The 20,844-nt window shown below is 43.2% G+C and overlaps 1 protein-coding gene across 1 annotated transcript; it reads right to left on the bottom strand.

The window, feature by feature from the left end:
• Positions 1-4,875: 4,875 nt before the first annotated feature.
• Positions 4,876-19,863, bottom strand: LOC309705636 (uncharacterized protein; the record flags this gene model as incomplete). Its single annotated transcript, XM_082531547.1, has 3 exons — positions 19,741-19,863; positions 16,670-18,458; positions 4,876-5,114 (listed from the first exon to the last, which is right to left on the bottom strand). Exons 2-3 carry the CDS (start codon positions 18,342-18,344, stop codon positions 4,876-4,878), a joined length of 1,914 nt encoding a protein of 637 aa, XP_082387673.1. The 5' UTR covers positions 18,345-18,458; positions 19,741-19,863.
• Positions 19,864-20,844: the final 981 nt, after the last annotated feature.

Below are 20,844 nucleotides of genomic sequence, written 5' to 3'. Positions count from 1 at the left end.
ACACTCACACACTCTGCAACTCATAGAAGCCAAAACGTTTTTTATTCAAGACTGTAAACATGTTTTGGACCCTCAACAATAGTTTAGGTCTCTTTGCGTTAGCTTTGGTTTTAGCTCAGGATATTGCTGTTTGGCATAAGCGCTTCTCTCTTAGGATTTGTGACATAGTGTACATGCAACAGTGCAACATGAGAGTGCAGGACAGACTGACTGCAGGTCACTGTGTGTGTCATCAGTTATGTGGAGGTTGTATTTTTTAAATTTTTAATGTCCTTTTTTATGACTTGCTGGCTCTCTTTCATAAGGATGGAAATTTATAAGAATTTAACGATTCAGATTCCAGGAAGCAGTTCTCTATTCCCATTCCTGCTCCTTCACGGTGTCTTTTGTCGTGTCTCCCTCCCCTCAACCCGAACCGGTTGCAGATGGCCGGCCCTCCTTGAGCCTGGCTCCGCAGGAGGTTTCTTCCTGTTAAAGGGGAGTTTTTTGTTCCCACTGTCGACCATGCTTGCTCATAAGTGAGTCATCTGATTGTTGGGGTTTTCTTTACATTATTGAAGGGTCTTTATTTTACATATAAAGCGCCTTGAGGTGACTGTTACTGTGATTTGGCGCTGTATAAATAAAACTGGATTAATAAAAGCATCTCTGTGCAGTTTGATCTGTAAACAAACACATAAAGAAACAAAAACTCTGAACTCCGGAAGGTTTCAACTCCAGAAGACGATACGCATTACTTCTCAGACTTCAGAATAACAGAGTTATGTAACGACTGCAGCAGCTAACGAGTCTGCTGAGCTGATGATGAGGCTCTGACCTGTGGCTTCAGACAGGAAAAACTGTACAGCAGAGTCTCTGCGGAGCCCAAAGAGCCTGCTGGCAGACACCATGTGGAGAGTAAGAAACAGCAGCATTTAATACACTGGAAGGAGATGGCGGGTGGGGGAAGATTGGCATCATGAACACATTTGTGTTGCCTCCACTGCTGGCTGTGTAGGTGGCGTCTCCATAGAAACCAGAGCTTGTTACGGCTGCCTGTATCGAGTGTTGATACTCTGGAAGCTGGAGGAGCTTAGAGAGATGATGAAGAGGGAACCATCTGCCCAAAAACAACCCAAACCACCAACACTCTGGATGGTTTGTCTCAATGAAAGTTGTTTTCCAAAGTATCACATGTAACACATCAGTTTCCTAAAGACATAACTGTTAACAGGCACTCAAACCTAAGGAGGTAAGGAGGACACTTCGTATTCTGAGAGAAAAAAAAACATTTTCCTGGTCTCTAATCCTCTGGTTGTATCTGGTTTCTAGCTTTTTAAAGCTGCTGTTTCCATAAGGACGTCTCCAGACAACAGTGGAGGATGCGAGGGCCAGCAGAAAGTGGATATGGCTCTTTCTAGCATGTCAACATAGGAAAAAGTATACGAAATCAGAAACAGACACGTCAAGAACTGACGCTCAGTCCTGGTTACACAAAAATCCCTTTCCACGTGGATTTCCTCTTGTGATCCTTCTATTTTAAGAAGCCAAATCTAATTATTTGGTAATTATTTCAATCCCTGTTTTGTCATCACAGAGAAAAACAAGCCTCTCAGTCAGCTGAGCAGAATCAGTTTTTATCCACTGGGAGCTGTGGTTACTGAAACCAGAGCTTGCTCTGGTTTACTCGTGCTGTTTCAGTTGTTACTTATCTCTGTGGTGTGTTGTTCTAAATTGAAGATAATTTACAACGAGGCACATGTTTTATTACTAATTTTTATAAAATTTACACTCTTAATGTTCCAAATCATAGTTTATGTCCTCTTATCAGCCTCTTAAAATAAGTTCTTTGTGGACAATGCGTTTATTGTAATATCATTTAAGCTAATGAAGCTAAAACTTCACAGCAGAAATATTCAGCAAGAGTCACTTTTCCTATCATGTCATATTATTGCTGCTTATACAGAATTCTTTTGTTATAAACGTTAATTTAAGAGTTGTTTGATATGCTACCTGTCATATGCAGCAACAACATAAAGACAAAGCAGAAGAAAAATGCAGTGTCTTTTGTAGCCACTTGACCTTGGCTCCCAACGTGAATTTGGGGAAGACTGATGTTAAACTTACATGGCAGTACCACTGAAATAAACATATTTACAGGCTGGTGCTAAAAATGGTTTAGAGTTGCCCAAATATACATGTATACCTGAGTATAATGATAGAGGTTTGCTGTGGATCTAATAAAACACCTGGCTGACCAGCTCTGCGCTAACCTATCACTGTAGCTAGCAGCACTCATTTTCTTTGTGCTAATAATTGATTAATTATGTAAAATAAATATTGTTTTACACCTTAAATAAGTTAGTTCTTTGATCACACAAGTCTACAAGCATTACCATTTAGAATGATTTTGCTATCAGTAACATTAACAGGGAACAAAGCTACAATTAGCAAGCTAGCTATAGCTTACATAGCGAATGTACCATTGTAGCATTAGCTACATGTTGCTGGTATCCTGAGCAGTTTTTATGGTAAGTTCCTCCCTGATTGATTAAATAAAACGAATTACTGAACAGCCATACATGCATACGTTACGATCATTATAGTAAGATGAGGTCTACTGTTTTGAAAGTGAGCTAACATTTTTGTAAAATAAATGCCACGAAGACTGCATTGGATGAAAACTGTGCTCAGTGCATCAACCATTTAATCATTAGTTACTTTTCCTCCTCACCCCCAAGTGGTCACAGCCCTCCCTGAGCCTGGTTCTGCTAGAGGTGTCTTTCCGTTAAAGGGGAGTTTTTCCTCCCCGCTGTCGCCAACTATTTGCTCATGGGGGTTCTCTGATTGTTGGGGTTTTCTCTGTATTACTGTAGGGTCTTTACCCTACAATGTAAAACACCCTGGAGTGACTTTGTTTGTTTGTTTGTTTTTGTTTTTTAATTGAATTGAGTTGAACGAAACGATTTCCGTGTTCTGTTGGGACCAAATTTTCAGCTGTCACAAAAAAGATGTGGAGAAACTGACTATTAAGGAATAAACACATTTAATTCAATCAAGACAATTTGTCCCTCACATCTTAATCAGAAAAAAATGACACAAACTAACTGCATGTGAACAAACAGCCAAGATTTAAGTGAGAAACTGAGCTCTTATTTATGCTCTTACTGACCACATGATGGCAGTGCAGAGCAAAGCATGCCAACTAGCACTCTTGGTCCACACACACACACACACACACACACACACACACACACACACACACACACACACACACACACACACACACACACACACACAACAAGTGCTGGACCAAACAGCAGTGGTCACAACACCGCACAGCAGAAGTGCCTCCTTTGGTGAATGTAATTTTTTTTTTCACTCTCTCAGCCTCTCAACTGCCCTGACATCTGATGGCTGATGCTGAGCAGCAGCCATTTCCGTAAGCAGTGAGTGAGGAGAATGGGGATAGAGGGATGAGAGCTTGATGGAGACAGAGTGGGAGAGTTAAAAAAAAACACAGTGAAAGGGAGCGAAAGAGAGAGATAGAGAGATGTGGGTGGTTTTGAGCAGAGAGGAAAGATGCTCTGCTCTGGAAGGCTGTGTGGGCGTTCGTTGCCGGCGAGGAGCTCGGGGATGAGCCGAGCCGCCTGTGACCCTCTGTGGAGATTTTAACCCCTGGATAACAGCTGCTCCGCACCTGGCCTGGACCAGATCCCAGAGCCCCAAACATGCAGGACTCCCACAAATCTCAGTGTTTTAAAAACCTCTTTCACAGCAACAGCAGGAGCAAATAGATGCTAAGAGCACTCAGAGGTATTTCACTGAGAAGCCTGACACACACAGTGCTCTGATGATGTTTACATGCAAATGAAATGCTAAATAATATCGCCATAATACATATGAGGTGCTTCGGCTTTGTGTCAGCTTCACGAGGACCATCCTTTTGCTTTTCTTTGACCTCATCTCTCTCTGTGCAGTGTTTTATCTCTCCATCTCTGGTGGATTGTGTACTGGGTGACCGTTCGCTCTGGGTGTCAGAGGCCCCGGATGAAGAGGTGCCTACAGATCATCGAGTGGTCTTGAAAGCATCACATGAGATCCTCTTGGATGCACATCAGAGGCAGCTCTTGTGGTGAATTTTATACCAGAACATTGCTTCGAAAAACAGATTGTTCCAGTTGTAAAGCAAGAACATAGAGACACTGAGCAAACTGTGTTGACTCTTCAGCCTTTTTTTAAATTATCAGTGCGTGTTACAAGGTGCATGTGTGCAAAATGTGTAGATGCACAAGTGTTCATGGCTTGTATCCTGTCATATAAATCATGTTTATATTAGAGAGTTGACAGAAGAAATGTGGTGATTGAAGCAACTCTTAAATCACCCAGTCTGAGAAATCTGAAAATCTTTGTGGAGACTTTTGTTCTATAATTTTAAAGATTGTATGTACATATTTTTAACTCATATTTTTGTCACTGAAATTGTGTTAAGGGAAGAAGCTTAAATAATTTGTTTCATACCTTTTGCGTTACTTTGTAACACAAGTCTGAGGTCATGGTTCTCAGCCCCGAATCGGGGAAGTGATCACTCATTTTTGTATCTCCTGCACAAACTAAAGTCAGCATTAAATAAATAAATGAATCAAATAAAAATCAGAATGTGCAATACCAGAGAGATGCTCCTCTTGTCATGAGGTTCATATGAGAGCTGGACCCAAAAGCAGACGCCATGCACTCACTGAGAACTATGTACAAGACTTTATTTACGAGGATAAGAAGAGTGAAGCAGAAGCTGGAGGTAACGGGACAGCTTATGAGGAGGGCTGTCCCGAGATAACCAGGGAGAAACAGTTACTGGCAGGTGAGTAAGGAGAATCTGACAAAGGTGCTGTTGGCTTACATGCAGGGCCAGGCTGAAGAGCTGTGGGGAGGGTTTCCGTGGGACAGGGGCAGTACAGGGGGAGGAATGGTTCCCTGAGTTGCCAAGAGCGTGAGGGCTGGCAGGATGACAGGCAGGTGAAGTGACTGGATGATGATTTCCTTAGTGAGAGCTGACGACGGAGGTGGAACGAGGAAACCAGCGCTGGAGGAAGTGAACAATAGCCGGTGAGTCCAGGGCGAGATGGTACGGAGACCTGTGCACGAGGAAGTGGAGTTAAATACGAAGACAGGACGAGGGAAGAGCGGAGCCTAGACGAGGCCCAGTTACCAAAGTAGGTGACTGAACAAACTGGCAATGAGTAGCTTAAATAGTCTTCCTGTAACTGACCACAGAGCAATCAGCAAAAACTCCTCAGCTGCTCCCACGGACCATGACACCTCTACGAGGAAGCGATTGGCGAAGGAGGGAAAGAAGAAACACTTCCAGGCTCAGTACGGGGGAGTTATCTGCCTCGGCTGATTGGCAGAAGAAGGGAAAGACAAAAGAGAACTGAATGACTTATACAAAGAAAATAATCTAGTGAAACAGTGACGTCACTCATCTGCAAGCATTTTAAACCCTGAGGTTTTTCATCTTGGTCAGGACCTTCTGATTATTTTGGAGCCAGAAGTGACCATATTTGGATAAGCCAATGAATTTTTCTGAAAATATAATTTTTCTTTCATTCATTCAGTAAATTTGTCTTGTCACGAGCTGAGCAGGTGTACTGTGGGTTGTTGTGTGGATGTGGTCTCAACTCAATAGTCACCACCAGCAGTGCATAACATGAGGAGTGTGCTTTTTCCATGCCGCCATTTGGGCTGCGTGTGCGTGTGGTGTATTTTATCTATATCTTTGACAAGCACACAAGCAGCAGTTTAGGGTCTTTGACTACAACACATGTTCAGCAAATCAAGATATCTTTTCCTTGTCTGGGTTCAGTTACCCTACAATCAGCAGCCAGGCTATAGGCGGTCACATGATGATGGTCATTAACTTGATGAGAGTGGAATATTTTATGTTACAAAAACACAGAGGCTGAAATGAAGGCGGCCACTGCAGCACCAAAGTGCTTTACACTACAGTCATCCACCCATTCACACACACACATTCACACACTGGTGATGGCAGCTACATTGTAGCCACAGCCACCCTGGGGCGCACTGACAGAGGCGAGGCTGCCGAACACTGGCGCCACCGGGCCCTCTGAACACCACCAGTAGGCAACAGGTGAAGTGTCTCGCCCAAGGACACAACGACCAAGACTGTCCAAGCCGGGGCTCGAACCAGCAACCTTCCGATTACAAGGCGAACTCCCAACTCTTGAGCCACGATCGCCCCCTAGGTGATAGAATAGGTACTGGGTCTGAAACGTGAGGTCAGTGCAGTGAGGAGGCGACCTTTGTGGTTAACAAAATACTTTCACTTCTGTCTGTGGGAAAGTACTTTGTACTCCAGTCAGAGATGTCATCAGATGATGGTGACAAAATGGTGATAACATTCTATAAAGAACATAAAAAAGCAATAAAATGTAACAATGTTGCAAGTAAGAGATTAATGCTGGAGAAAGATGTTCATCTTGGGATTTAGTGGTGAAAGTTATTTTTGCTTAACTTTATTGTAACATCAAGTTTTCTCTTAGTGCTTAAGCTCATGGCTGCACAGTACAGCTTTTAAACTTTAAACTGGATCCATTTAAAGATGAAAGGTTAAAGATGACAGGTCCTCTGTGCTTGATCCGTCGTCTAGTAGTCGCAGTTCCAGCAGTGTTAGAGACGTAGCTGCAGATCTGAATACTTTGCAAATATAAAACATATTCGTAACTAACCCACCGCTCACCTGAACTCAGAAAACACTTCCCTCGTGAGTTTATAGGCTCGGTCACATGTTTCAGGGCACGCCGAATAAAATTTTTTTAGGGATTTTGACTAGCCAATAAGCATGTGGCTTCACAGTCGGATCCCTCCCTCCTTCGTTAAATCCAGTTTTAACCATTCAGGATGGCGACGCTCAGCTCGAGGCCTCTCAACACAAGCCAGTATGTGGTGTCAGCGTGGCTACGTCCATTTTTATACCGTTTGTGGTTAAACCTGGAATTACCTTGCTAAGCTCCTAATCCTGTCTGACCCACTTGAGTTCAACTTGGGCTCTGTGTGGCCCTGAAACTAGAACACGTTTGAAACCTGTGTTCGGGGGAAGGTCTGTTTTCTGCATGTCTCACCATCTACAGTACAATCCCCGAAAGCACATTAAAATATTTTCACGGGAGCTGTAAAGGATCACTCTGCTGCTGCGTTCAAAGGTCTCAATAGAGTTTATTTACTCAGACTTCAAGGAAGAATCTGCATCATAATAGCCGCTGCTGTGACCCGTGAACTGCTTGGTTTTATGATTATATTGGCCTGCCTAGTACACTTATCTCACGGTGGATTTGCTCTACATCTGCTGCCTCTTGATTTTCACTGATTGCAGAAATTTAGAAAGCCCGATGACCCCTCGTGTTCAGGAGACATTTTCATTGATTCACTGTTTATATTTAGAGGCCTGTGTGTGCTTCTTTAATTACCAAAGTGTGCAGAAAACATGATAACAGCAGCTTTGAATTACGCTGAATGTGTGAATGTCAGAGCATTTGGCTTTTGAAATCATCATGTTAATTGCCATCAGCAGTTAAATGTGTTGACAAGGAGCAACTGCTGGTGGAGACTGATTAAGGGAGGCAGACATTTATTTCGTAACACTGAACAGACGACAACACGAGATCTCATGTCTGCTTGGCCTGGTAACAAGATCCCCATGCACCAGAACACACTGAGGACTGTGCGACATCGGATATTAACCTCGGAGAGAGATGGTTCGCCTACAAAAACCCCCCGAAAACCCCAAATTTGCCTCCTCTGCCCCCTGGAAATGTTGTAGAGATCCACTCAGCCCTGTGTGGAGTTTATTTAACAGTCAAGTCATTAATTCAAGCTGCTGTGCAAGAAATACAGCAATGATTATTTTCATCTGCAGAGAGGTTCTTATTCTGTCTTCGGTTAGATGCAATGCTCCTGATATTTTATTTATCATCACAAAGGATATTCACAGTATCTACAAGCGCTGTCATTTGAAATCAAGTACAACTAGACGGGGACGCTATAATCTTTCCTTTATTGCCAAAAGTAGTTTCTCAAAAACAGATAATGGCCTACTTTTTACACACACAAATATATAATCAGCCAATCACATGGCAGTGATTCGGTTTATTCACATTAATCTGCTGAAGTCCAAAGGAGAAAGGTGATTTCAAGGGGCTAAAAAAATATATTAAGATATCCAGTGAATAGAAGTTCTCTGTAAGGAAAAGCCTTGCAGATGTCAGAGGTGAACAGTGGGCAGTCAGAGGGCAACAGTAACTCAACCACTCGTCAGAATAAGCAGAAGATCATCTCTGAATGCATAATGTGTTAAGAAGAGGAAAAAGGTCGTCTAGCCTGATGAATCTTAATTTCTGCTCTGATATTTAAACTGCAGGGTCAGAGTTTGATGTTCACAACATGAAAGCAGGGCTGGTAATCACACAACACTCCCCTGTTCACTGTGATTTACCTTCAGATTTGAGTGTTTAAATGATCTTAAAGAAACTCAAATCATATTAGTATGCACCAAAATCTATTTGTGTGCCTCTTTTAACTGAATACAAGCTAAAAGGTCCACTTAGAGTAATAGATTTTGAGTGCTGCATCAAACAAAATATTCCTATGCCACTAGTGCCAATTAAGAAGGAGAACATTTTAGGAGGAACTGTAGCGGATTGAAACATTTTAATGCATAAAGTCCAGAGCTTTAATAATTTTCCGAGCTGTTTTCTTCCTGCTTTTTAATTACAATGTTCACTAGTGCGACTCTGAAGGCTCTTGAAGATAATTTACCAAGGCCACGTGAGAGGCACTGCGCCGCCGGCTCTCTAACCTCCTAATTGGTCGGTGTCACTCTCTCACAGCACTCAACTCAAAGATGGAAAGCCTCCTTTTAGTTCCCAAGGAAACAACGAGGCCGCTTTTCACACTGCAGCAGGCTCTTTTTCAGCTCCCGCCAGCATAGAGTTGTGGGCTTCCACACAGCCAACACAGACAGACAGAATGTTTTTCAATCAGAGATTTTTCTTTGAGTCATTTAGCTTTTTTCACTGAGATGAATAAACTCCAAGTTCTTAGTAAACAATCTCATCCTGCACGTAAGACTTCCTGTTGCTGAATGATCACATCTCCCTCTACGTTTCCATTTTATAATACTTACTTCATGCTTGCTCGTTGCATCATGTCTCCAGGACTTTCTGATGGTGGCAGCTTTTGTAACCTGTTATGAATGTTATGAATAATGTGTTGTCATGAGGAAAATGCACCTGCACACCTGTGGCTGGCTGTGAACTCTGCAGATGTGCAGGCAAGTCACTGTAGCTGGAATTTAAAAACTTTAAGACAAGATCAAATCTTAGCCTTGGTTATGAAGAGTTTTCCTATTTAACCTGGGTGTGAGGAGAATGAAGCCATGTTTGGTTTAAGATAGGGTACCTAAGTTATTCTTCTACAAAAACAAATATCCAATTTCAATCTAAATATATGCAGATATATCAGAAAATTCAACATCATGTGCATTTTCATCCAAAACATACACAGATATTATCATTAGGTTTAATGGAGGTATTAATTCTACATTAAAGTAACCAGTAACCAGCAGCAGGATCCATATGAGCATCCCCCAAAGCAAAAGTTGTGCAAATTGTGATGGTTTTTCATTCAGTTATCTTCAAGAACTTGAAGCACTTACAATTTAACACCACACATGATTTTGTCTGCTTTTTTTAAATGAATGTGAGGAAGGTTACAGTGTCCTCATCATCTAATAATTTAAGCTCTTCACAGGGAACTTGAAAAGCAGCTGAATCAAGCGTGTGCTCTGTGATTTGGTTAGCTCTTTTAAACACAACCACTAAATAAAGAGGTTTCAAAGGTTTTTTGTTGGTGCAAAAAAGTATCTAAGATTACTTCAGTTATTTAATTAATTATCTAATTAATTCAGAGCCAAAGCTGATTAAATGACTAATGATTAAATGTAGGGTGGTGTATGAACATGGAGAATGAAAACAGATGAGTGAAGGTCACATGATCTGTCACTTCTCACAGCCGCTGTAGGTCAGGGTCGGAACGTAGATCAACACTTTCACATTTAGCTCTCTCCACCACAGCAGACCGGTGCTGCGTCTGCATCACTGCTGACACCACATCAGCCCATCTGTCAGTCTCTCAGTCCACTCTCCTCTGAGTCATCAACGAAACCCAGAGATACTTAAACTCGTCCACCTCAGGGCAGCAGCTGGGCATCCCTTTTAACCAAGAACCATGGCCTCGGACACTGACAAGCTAATTCTGAACTGCCCCTGTGTGAGCTGTAGGTTGAAGCCAAAAGAACCCCATCGCCTGAAAAAAATTACATTTTGCTGTTTCTTCAATTTCATGTTCTTTTATTTAACATTTTCTTTTTCTTTTGTATTCACTCGCTGTACCCACGTCCTCATTTTAGGTTTGACAGAGTTTTAGTAGATAAAGGTGAATGGCTTGGACAGGAATTGATTTGCAGTTTGGGGAAGGCCAAACACGGGGGCTGGCAGATCCCCGTGTACTAAATAAAAGCAAAGAGGTTAAAGAATTGAAAAGGAGAGGGAGGGTGGGGCACATAAACAAGAACGAACAGCTTGTAGAACTGGGGGAACATATATAGATGAGAACCTATACAGAAGGAGAGTGTTTGGAGGCGTGGTCCCGCTCCTGAAATTCAGATACTTTATCTCCAATAGTTTTAATTTGTCTTCTCTGGGATGTGTCACCAATAATGATGAGTCTGTCTACAGGCAGGAGGTAAAAAGCGTGGAGAGATAGTTCAGTGGTAACTGTATCTGCACACGCAGTTCAAAGTTTGCATGATCCGCTGCACGCAAATCTGTACGCTCGGAAACTAACTGTTCATTTCTTATATTTCCAATTTTCCTATTTATGCTGCATTTTAAATATGTTTCATGTAAATGCATGCACTGGAATGACAACACAAAGTATTTGTAACTCCTTTCTGCAAAATAAACAACACTGTATATCTCTTGCTTTGGATACTTAAGGATCTGTGGGACCAAAATCCAGATAGACAGAAACAATCGTATTGAAATGTGTAATTGAATTTTTAGAGTTTTATGTTCTGCCTATAACAGAACAGGTACTGTGACAGCAAAGCAACAGTTACGATTCTGAGATGATTAGAGATTTTTATTCTACAGGGTGGGCCATTTATATGGATACATTTTATTACAATGTATCCATATAAATGGCCCACCCTGTATTTTCAGGACTTACATGGCTGACCTGCTCATGTTCACATGCAGAGTAGTTGAAGGTGACTTACATAACCACCTACAAGCCGTCATTTAACAGCAATAAACCCGTGAGGTCACAGCGACTGCTCGTAATGATTAGTGGACTCTCCGGAGAGGCTCCGATCAATACACTTCACACCTATTTTGTAATGATTGAATAAGACTGATTAAAAAGCACTGAATGTTTCCTTCAGAGTCTCAGGCCCCCTTTGTTGAGACCTGAACTAACTGGAGGTTTTCATCATGGTCTTTGTCACTTGAATGAAACCAACATTTATTTTCAGCTCTCAGTCTTGATTCAGTCTTCGTGTTACCATTATTAATCTGGATGAAAGGCACTATCAAATTAGTATCCATTTAATTGTGAAAAGGGGGAGTTTCTTTGCTTTTTTCATCCTACAGGCTAAATAATAATAATTTTCAAATGATGTTAGCGCAGCTGCAACCTCTTTATTAAAGAAGCAATCAATTTGTCTAGCAGAGAGCTTCTGTGACTTCAAATTTGTTTTTTAAAATGGCCAAAAGAGAAAACAGTTCCCGTAAAACCTGTAAAGTTAACCAGTATGTTTGTGAAGGTTCTCAGTCATCCAGGTCATCGTAGTCTAAAGAACTTAGAAAGAAAAGCGTCTGGACTTCTTTTAGTTTCCTTTAAGACGTTTCACCTCTCATCCAAGAAGCTTCTCAGTTCTACAAGCAGCTGGTGGAGAGTCCCAGATTTAAGCACTATGGGAGTCTCCCCAAGAGGGTCATGGACCCCTTTTTGATCCTCCACCTAATCACACGAGCTAAGTTGTGAAAATGGGTGTAGGTCACAATCAGCCAGGGTTTCGGGTGAACCCATTGTGAAGCCTAGCCCACTCTATCATGTGATTTCCTGAGGCCAAATAGCCCTGGGTGTGAGTGGGCGTTAAGGCGTCTGGAAGGGGATCTCAAAACTGGATTATAGATGGCAGACAGTTGGTGTCCAGTTGGTAACCAGTGCAACCAGTGCTCCAACCACAATCGAACGAGACGTGAAAGATACAGCCCACAACTAAACAAAATGATAAGTGCATCAGTCTCTAGTCTGTATTTTGCAATTATTACTACAAAATGCAGACAAATTACTCGTAAGTATTTTGTACCAGATGATGGGTGGACACCATCTCTCATGTTTGGTGGAGGAAAGTAAAGGTTTTCGGTGCACTAGTGGTGATAAAGTAAAAGTGTGATGATTCTGATGTCGACTTCACTTTTTCACTGTTTTTTTTAGAATGAATATTTTGGAAAAACACAACAGATTCAGTGTGTATATATGTTACAAGTTTGGATTTGGTAAATTTGGAATTTTGTGTCATTTTTTTAACAACGCACTCGGGCTGTGATGGACGTTTGAGTGAAAAAGTGAGGGAAAAGGAAGATATGTTTTAGGGTGTGCCCTGCTGATACAAATAAGGATTATATGAGCAATGAGCATGTGAAGTGTTCATAGCTTTTCAGTGAATATTTGTATTCTTCCAGATGTTTTTACTTTACAGAAAGGATTATTTCCACCAGACTGTAAATGATTCCGTTAAATTGTGTCATTGTTTTCATTGTGTTTCCCTACGGTTCACTGGTATGGTCTCTGACCAAACTGGTTATACAATTTCTGGTCAGATCTCGAACGCATTCTTGCCTCATCTGGGCTCGCCACACCTCTGGCGCTGGCAAATGTTGTGTGGGCCCAAATACCAGAACACACTCGACATTGGGCCAATATGAGATGAACCTTGGCCTGAGCCGAGACAGCCTCACTCACCCAGTCAATGGTGTCGGTCAGGGTCAAACGCAGATCAAAGAGAACTGCAAAGAGTTGGTCACATTTAGGCTGAAAAATTGATACTATATATGTATAGAGTTACTTTGAATGGAGGAGATCACTTCAACAGCCTCTGGATACTAATTCATTCATTTTTGGCATCAGAGACTTACTGACATCAATTCAATGACGTCATGCTGAAGAAATTGGAAAGTGTTTAGGCTTTTGATGCTGTTTCATATTTGTTTGGTCTAATGTTTGAGCTTTTGTCCGTAGCAGCAGCTACACAGAATAAGCTACCTCCCTCATGGACATGGAAAGGGGATGCTTGCCTTTGTGCTTAGTTCCTTGATGTGAATCACCTGTTAATAAGTTCTGTTTTAAGAAAGCATATAAATACAGGCAGGGTTTGCTGGTCTGTTGTTTTTATTTCATTAAAAATAATGAGGTTAAAAGGATACGTTGGAAACACTAAGGAGGTACATAGCTCTCCACTCTCTGACAGATGTATAGGCCTAATAGCCTTAATCTGTAGTATGTAGTCTTACATGCAACACCCAAAGGCAAATGCCATTTATTTGATAAATGGTCTGATTTAGTCAGTACTTAACATCATGGACTCATACTTCCACAGTCACTGTGCTTAATCCATTAGTCTGTCAGTGCACCCCAGGGTGACTGTGGCTACAATGTAGCTTGCCATTGCCAGTGTGTGAATGTGTGTGTGAATGGGTGGATGACTGGATGTGTAAAGCGCTTTGGGGTCCGTAGGGGCTAGTAAAGCGCTATACAAATACAGGCCATTTACCGTTAGTCATCATGACATCTACCTTAGTTTGAAATCAAAAAGCAAATTGAAGGTCAAGCCAACCCAGGCTTTTGACAGCGGGCAGTGACAAGCTGGTAACCCTGGGACGCCGGTCACACGGAACCTCAGCCAACTGTTTACTGATCTATTTTTAGCCAACCTTGCGTACGCTCACATGCATATATATCGCTGTTAGATGCAAATTGCTGATGAAGTGTCCTACATTTCCCTCTCAGACATACATATTACAGCGTCTCCGAGCTGTGCTACGTGACTGATTCTGTGTCACTGCAAGAGGAGCAGCAGAGGAAACACCGACTGTCACATAAAAGAGTTGTGCAACACCTTTGTCTGAAACATTTCACATCCTGTATATGGGTTAATGTGTGACCTATTTTGAGCCTTGGCCACTAGAGGATAATTTGAGAACAGCTCCTGCAGCACTGGGCTCACACTGTCAAGACATAATTGGCACATTTTCATGAGGACATCATAGTAATATAATAGTGTTATTTACACTAATCCACACATATCTGTGCAAGTTGTTTTATCAACGAGGGCATAGTTACAATATTTGCAGCACTAGCTTAACTCCGTTACTAAGAATATAGCAAGTTCACAAAGTCTAAGCTCCTGTGTTGTGCCTGTCTGTAAATCTTTAGTTTCTTTAGCTGTTTATGCTCCAGCAGAGGAGGTCAAATCAAAGATAATGGTGCAACACAGCTAAGTGACCATGACAGCACCCCCCATTTTGGACTCGGCTCTTAAGCATCGCTGAAAAAGTTCATCACCAGTAGTTTGCATGCTAGACGCCAACTCTCAAACTATTCTCCAAGAATCAGAATCAGAATCAGAATCAGAAAGGGGTTTATTGCCAAATGTTGAGCAGGTTTACAACATTAGGAAATTGCTGCGGTGCTTCAGTGCAAACATGCTGTCATAAATAACACTTAAATAGACTTGGAAAAAAATAAAAGTAGGGATAAGAATTAAAAGTGCTACGTGGAAAGATATATACATGAGTGCAGGTGGTGATCAGTGCCAAACATAGAATGATGCAGTGAACACAGCGTAGGGTCATGTGTTAGTGGCGGGTACAGTCATATGGTTATTGTTCATGAGTCCAACAGCAGAGGGGAAGAAGCTGTTCTTATGGCGAGAGGTTCTGGTGCGAATGGACCGGAGCCTCCTGCCTGAGGGGAGCAGGTCAAACAGACTGTGTCCAGGGTGAGAAGGGTCAGCTGAGATCCGAGCTGCACGCCGCAATGTCCTGGAGGTGTACAGGTCCTGCAGAGATGGGAGTCTGCAGCCAATCACCTTCTCAGCAGAGCGCACAACACGCTGCAGTCTCTGTTTGTCCCTGATAGTGGCTCCAGCGTACCACACGGTGATGGAGGAGGTGAGGATGGACTCGATGATTGCGGTGTAGAACTGCATCATCGTCCGTGTTGGCAGGTTGAATTTCTTCAGCTGCCTCAGGAAGTACATCCTCTGCTGGGCTTTCTTAATGACGGAAGTGATGGTGGGCTCCCACTTCAGGTCCTGGGTGATGGTGGTACCCAGGAAGCGGAATGAGTCAAGTCAAGTCAAGTTTATTTATAGAGCACATTTAAAAACAACCAAGGCTGACCAAAGTGCTGTACAGTAAATACAGATAAAAATACAATAGAACACAATTTCGTAATAACACCTCGCTGATAAAAATAAAATAAAAATATATAAAACAAATAAATTAAACCTTTCTAAAAGCCAATGAAAAGAGGTGAGTTTTAAGAGCGGTTTTAAAAGTTTCTAGGCTTTTGGAGAGTCTGACGTGAGGAGGTAAACTGTTCCACAGTCTGGGTGCAGCCACAGCAAACGCCCTCTCTCCCTTTGTCTTTAATTTATACCTGGGAACATCTAAAAGCATCAGGTCGGCTGACCTCAAAGATCTCCTGGGGCGATAAGTTCTAAGGAGTTCTGACAGGTAAGAAGGTGCAGTGCCATTTAAAACCTTAAAAGCCAGCAATAAGATTTTAAAATCAATCCTAAAGGCAACTGGGAGCCAGTGGAGAGAGCAGAGAACCGGAGTGATGTGGTCTCTTTTTTTTGAACCGGTCAACAGGCGAGCGGCAGCGTTCTGCACCAGTTGAAGGCGATGTAGACAGGAACGATCTAGGCCAGCATAGAGGGAATTGCAGTAGTCTAGCCGTGAAGTAATAAAAGCATGGACCACTCTTTCTAGATCGTTCCTGCAAAGGTAAGACTTGACTTTGGCTAAAATCCGCAAATGATAAAAAGATCCCTTAACTACAGAGCTGATTTGTTTATCAAGTTTAAAAGCATTGTCAAAAATAACACCAAGACTCTTAATGGAAGAAGTGCAATCGGAGGTTAGGGGTCCCAAAAAGTCAAGAGAGAAGTTGGGATCTTTAGGAAGCCCAAACACAATGACTTCAGTTTTGCTTTCATTAAGGTGTAAGAAGTTAAGAGTCATCCAAGTCTTAATGTCAGACAAGCAGGAGAGTAGCGGCTGCAAAGAAACATTGCAGTTCAACCTCAGAGGGAGGTAGATCTGAATATCATCGGCAAAGATGTGGAAGGACACATTATGTTTACGGAGCACATCGCCCAGAGGGAGCAAGTACAGAATAAACAACAGGGGGCCTAGTATGGACCCCTGAGGTACGCCACAGGTTAAAGGAGCTCTGGGAGATGACAGTTCACCAAGGTGAACAGAAAAACTCCTATTATTCAAATAGGACTGGAAAAACTTTAAGACAGTGCCCTTTAAACCGACACAATGTTGAAGGCGGGATAGCAGTATGTTGTGATCAACAGTGTCCACAGAGGTGATGGGGGTGTCAGTCAGGATGATGGGGGGGAGTGGGGCTGTGTGCTTCCTGAAGTCCACAATAATCTCCACTGTCTTCTGGGCATTCAGCACCAGGTTGTTGTGGCTGCACCAGGACACCAGACGTTCAACCTCCCTCCTGTAGGCAGACTCGTCCCCGTCCGAGATGAGTCCAATAACGGTGGTGTCATCTGCAAACTTGATTAGCTTGACAGACTGGTGGGTGGAGGTGCAGCAGTTGGTGTACAGGGAGAAGAGCAGAGGAGAAAGAACACAGCCCTGAGGGGAGCCGGTGCTGATGGTCCGGGAGTCCGAGACATTCTTTCCCAGCCTCACATGCTGCTTCCTGTCCGTCAGGAAGTCAGTGATCCACCGGCAGATGGGATCAGGCACATTCATCTGGGAAAGCTTGTCTCGGAGATGGTCTGGAAGGATGGTGTTGAAGGCAGAGCTGAAGTCCACAAACAGGATCCTGGCGTAGGTTCCTGGGGAGTCCAGATGCTGCAGGATGAAGTGTAGGGCCATGTTGATGGCGTCGTCTACAGACCTGTTGGCTCTGTATGCAAACTGCAGGGGGTCCAGGAGGGGGGCCGTGAGGGTCCTGAGATGGGAGAGAACTAGGCGCTCAAAAGACTTCATGACCACAGATGTCAGAGCCACGGGTCTGTAGTCATTTAGTCCAGTGATCCTAGGTTTCTTGGGGACAGGGATTATGGTGGAGGACTTGAAGCAGGCAGGCACATGACATGCCTGCAGTGAGGAGTTGAAAATGCCAGAAAACACTGGGGCCAGCTCGTTTGCACAGTGTCTGAGGGTGGCAGGAGACACACCGTCTGGGCCGGGAGCTTTCCGAGCATTCAGACTCTTAAACTGCTTCCTCACATCTGCTTCATGAATATGAAGAGTTGTGGTGGGAGGAGGTGGTGTGAAATCCTCTTTTGTGTGGGGTGAGGAGGGGGGTGTTGTAGGTGAACGGTTTGAAGGTGGTGATGGCTCTATGTAGGGGGGAGAGGTGGGGGAATTAGTGTCCAAAGTGTCTCTATTGTTGGGGCCGTTGGAGGTGTGAAGGCTGCCTGATGGCTCGTCAAAACGACAGTAGAAGTCGTTAAGGGTGTTGGCCAAGAGCAAGTCATCAGTGGAGTGGGGGGTTTTAGGCTTGTAGTTTGTGATATTCCTAAAACCTTTCCACACAGAGGCCGAGTCATTCTCTGAGATCTGCTGCTGCATCTTCTCAGAGTGCTGATGTTTAGCAATGTCCACTTCTTTAGTGAACCTGTACTTGGCCTCTCTGTAGCAGTCCCTGTCTCCGCTTCTGAACGCCTTTCTCTTTTCCAGCCACAGCTTTTTGAGTTTAGGAGTAAACCAGGGTTTGTCATTGTTATAACTCACCCTGGTGCGTGATGGCACAATGCTGTCCTCACAGAAGTGGATATAGGAGGTGACAGTGTCCGTAAACTCGTCCAAGCTGGTAGAAGCAGCTTTCAATGTGTCCCAGTCTGTGGTCTCCAAACACGTGCGAAGCTCCTCCACAGCCTCGTTGCTCCACAGTTTTTTAGTCCTCACGACAGGTTTGGAGAGCTTCAGCCTCTGTCTGTACGCGGGGATTATGTGGATCATGACGTGGTCAGAAAGTCCGAGTGAAGCGCGGGGCACCGCGCGATAGGCCCCGCTGATCGTGCTGTAACAGTGGTCTAATGTCCTCTCCTCTCTGGTCGGGCATTTAATATACTGCTTATAAGAGACAGTGAATATGTGAACAATTCAAATTAATTCAATTCCATTTTCTCCGTATAACATTAAATCACAACAAGTTACTTCAAGGGCACTTTTTATTGTAATACAGAGAAAACCCCAGCATTCAGACGACCCCCTGCTGAGCAAGCACTTGGCTGACAGTGGGAGGACAAACCTTTTATAACAGGAAGAAACCTCAGGCAAAAACAGGCTGCTGGTGGCCTTTTTAATTCTGTTGGCTGCAGCGGTAAGGTACAACATTCTGTTTCCAGTTTGCACCAGCCTTTTGCAAGACAGCTCAGGGGGTAAATAGTGAGTTTTGGCAGAGAAGTTGGCATCTTTCATGCAAACCATGGGCAGTCACAAGGTTTTTGGTATCTACGTTGCAATCGATTTTTCAAAGCAAAAGACACTCACCACCCAGACAGGGAATACACATTTTTCCCTGGCAACTGGAGGCTGCTGGGGGTCATCAACCAGTCTGTATGTCAGTGTGGCTGAGGGCTAAGTTACCAGCTTTCTTAACCGCAATCTGTTTAGGAACTTAGCTTGATAGCCATCTCAAAGCTAGTTGATTTGTTCCAACAAGGGTGACTTGTTTTATATAAAATCCTAATAATTAAAGGAAAATTTGGTCAGTTTATTTTACAAATTTAAAGATTGTCCAACCAAAGATTCTAGTAAGAATCTGGGGTCCAAAATGTACAAATGAAGAAACTGTTTATTTTAAAAACACTAACCCACATCTGTGTTTGTCTGGCGTCCACGTTGGGCAACTTGTTGCATGTTTTGGCTCCATGTGCCAGGGGAAAGGTAAAGGTCTGACAAACCTGAACTTCATTACTTTCTTTGTCAGCCTTACACTGCAGAAATGGTTTGTTACCTGTATGTGTAAAGCAGCAGAAAGAGAAGAAAACATTTTTAATGTTTATGACACAATGCAACTTTATTTGTCACCTCGTGCACACGGAGCAGCCAAACATCAAAATGCCCCAGAGTGAAATTCCTGTTTCTACCTTATTTACTAATTTATACTGTGGGCAGCTTTTTGCAGAATGAAGCACAGAAACATCTTTCAGTCAGTGATGAACTTCTTCTCATTCAAACTCGGCATTTATGTCTTTGGGGAACAAACTGATTAAAAGTGCATATTTATTGGAAATCGCATTAATTATCTTTAATACAAAACATAATTTATGGCTCTAGTTAACCACTGAATTAACATGTGAGGCATGTTTAATGTCACTGTACTAATAAATGACGCCAATACAATACTTACAAGTTTTTGTTTTGGGGGAAAACTTTTGGGGACATTTGTCTTAATTTGCAGTACGGTTGCTGTTTGTTTTCTCCGTCCTGCGTGCGGTTTTCTGTCTTGATGACAATGACGGGGAAGAAGAAAACGCCCTTAGCAACAAGTGCAACATTACAGCGTACCTGCAATAAACACAACATAAACAAAAGGTAGAAAAATAGCTGGAATGCAGAAGGGCGGGTACTCGGTCAAGGAGTGTACTCTGCCCAGATTGATGGTGTGACACATGTGTGAGGCCCTGTTTCTGTGAACTGCATTCCTTGTGCAGGGAGGCCTCCAGGATAGGGGCTTGCTGCAGTATTCTTGTGCCTGCCTGTTTAATCACATTTACAGGGGGATACAAGCAGCGGATTGGGATCGGCAGGCTTCCTGGACCGAACTCGGAGCTCACATGGCAGGCCATGCTTGCTGCTGGCATCTTAACCACAAAGGCACGCCTCTTTTCTCCTAAATGCTGACTCAAACCAATGCTTAAACATGTCCATCACTGCTCCACCCACCTCCCAATGTCACTCCACCCCTCCCACAGTCCACTTCCTTGCAGGATTCCACTCCAAGTCTTTCCTCTAGCTTGTTCCCTACATTGAAAGTAGGTCACTGTTTGCTTTGTATTATTCAGCAACTGGAATGATTGTGCGGAGAGGGCTCTTGACTGTGATCTGGGTGACATGCAGCCAGCCAGTGGTGTGCAGGGCAAGCGAGAGAGATAGAAGGACCCAGCAAGCAATAACAACATACCCCAACTGATGAATATGTTTTGCAGTGGGAAGCAAAGTGAAACTTTCCCATCAGGTTTGTTTTCTCATGCTAAAACTGCAAGCTCAGTACGAGACCTCTCCACCCACATCAGGTTGTAAATTTCATGCCACTGAGGAAACAGATGGATCCTTAATGAGCAGTCGTGAGGAGGACGATGAATAAATAGTAGCTGAAGCTTTAAGCTGAAGAGCGGGGAGGTCACAGCGGCAGGGGTCACGAAATGTTTTAACGTTAAAGAGCATGTGAAACGAAGTGAGACCTCTGCAGAAATGCACACTCATGTGGACAGGATGAACTCGCGTCGAGTTC

This window comes from Aulonocara stuartgranti (assembly GCF_965226115.1).
Source record: "Aulonocara stuartgranti genome assembly, chromosome: 4".
In the NCBI taxonomy this organism is placed as follows: Eukaryota; Metazoa; Chordata; class Actinopteri; order Cichliformes; family Cichlidae; genus Aulonocara; species Aulonocara stuartgranti.
This window is presented reverse-complemented; position numbering and strand designations above follow the sequence as displayed.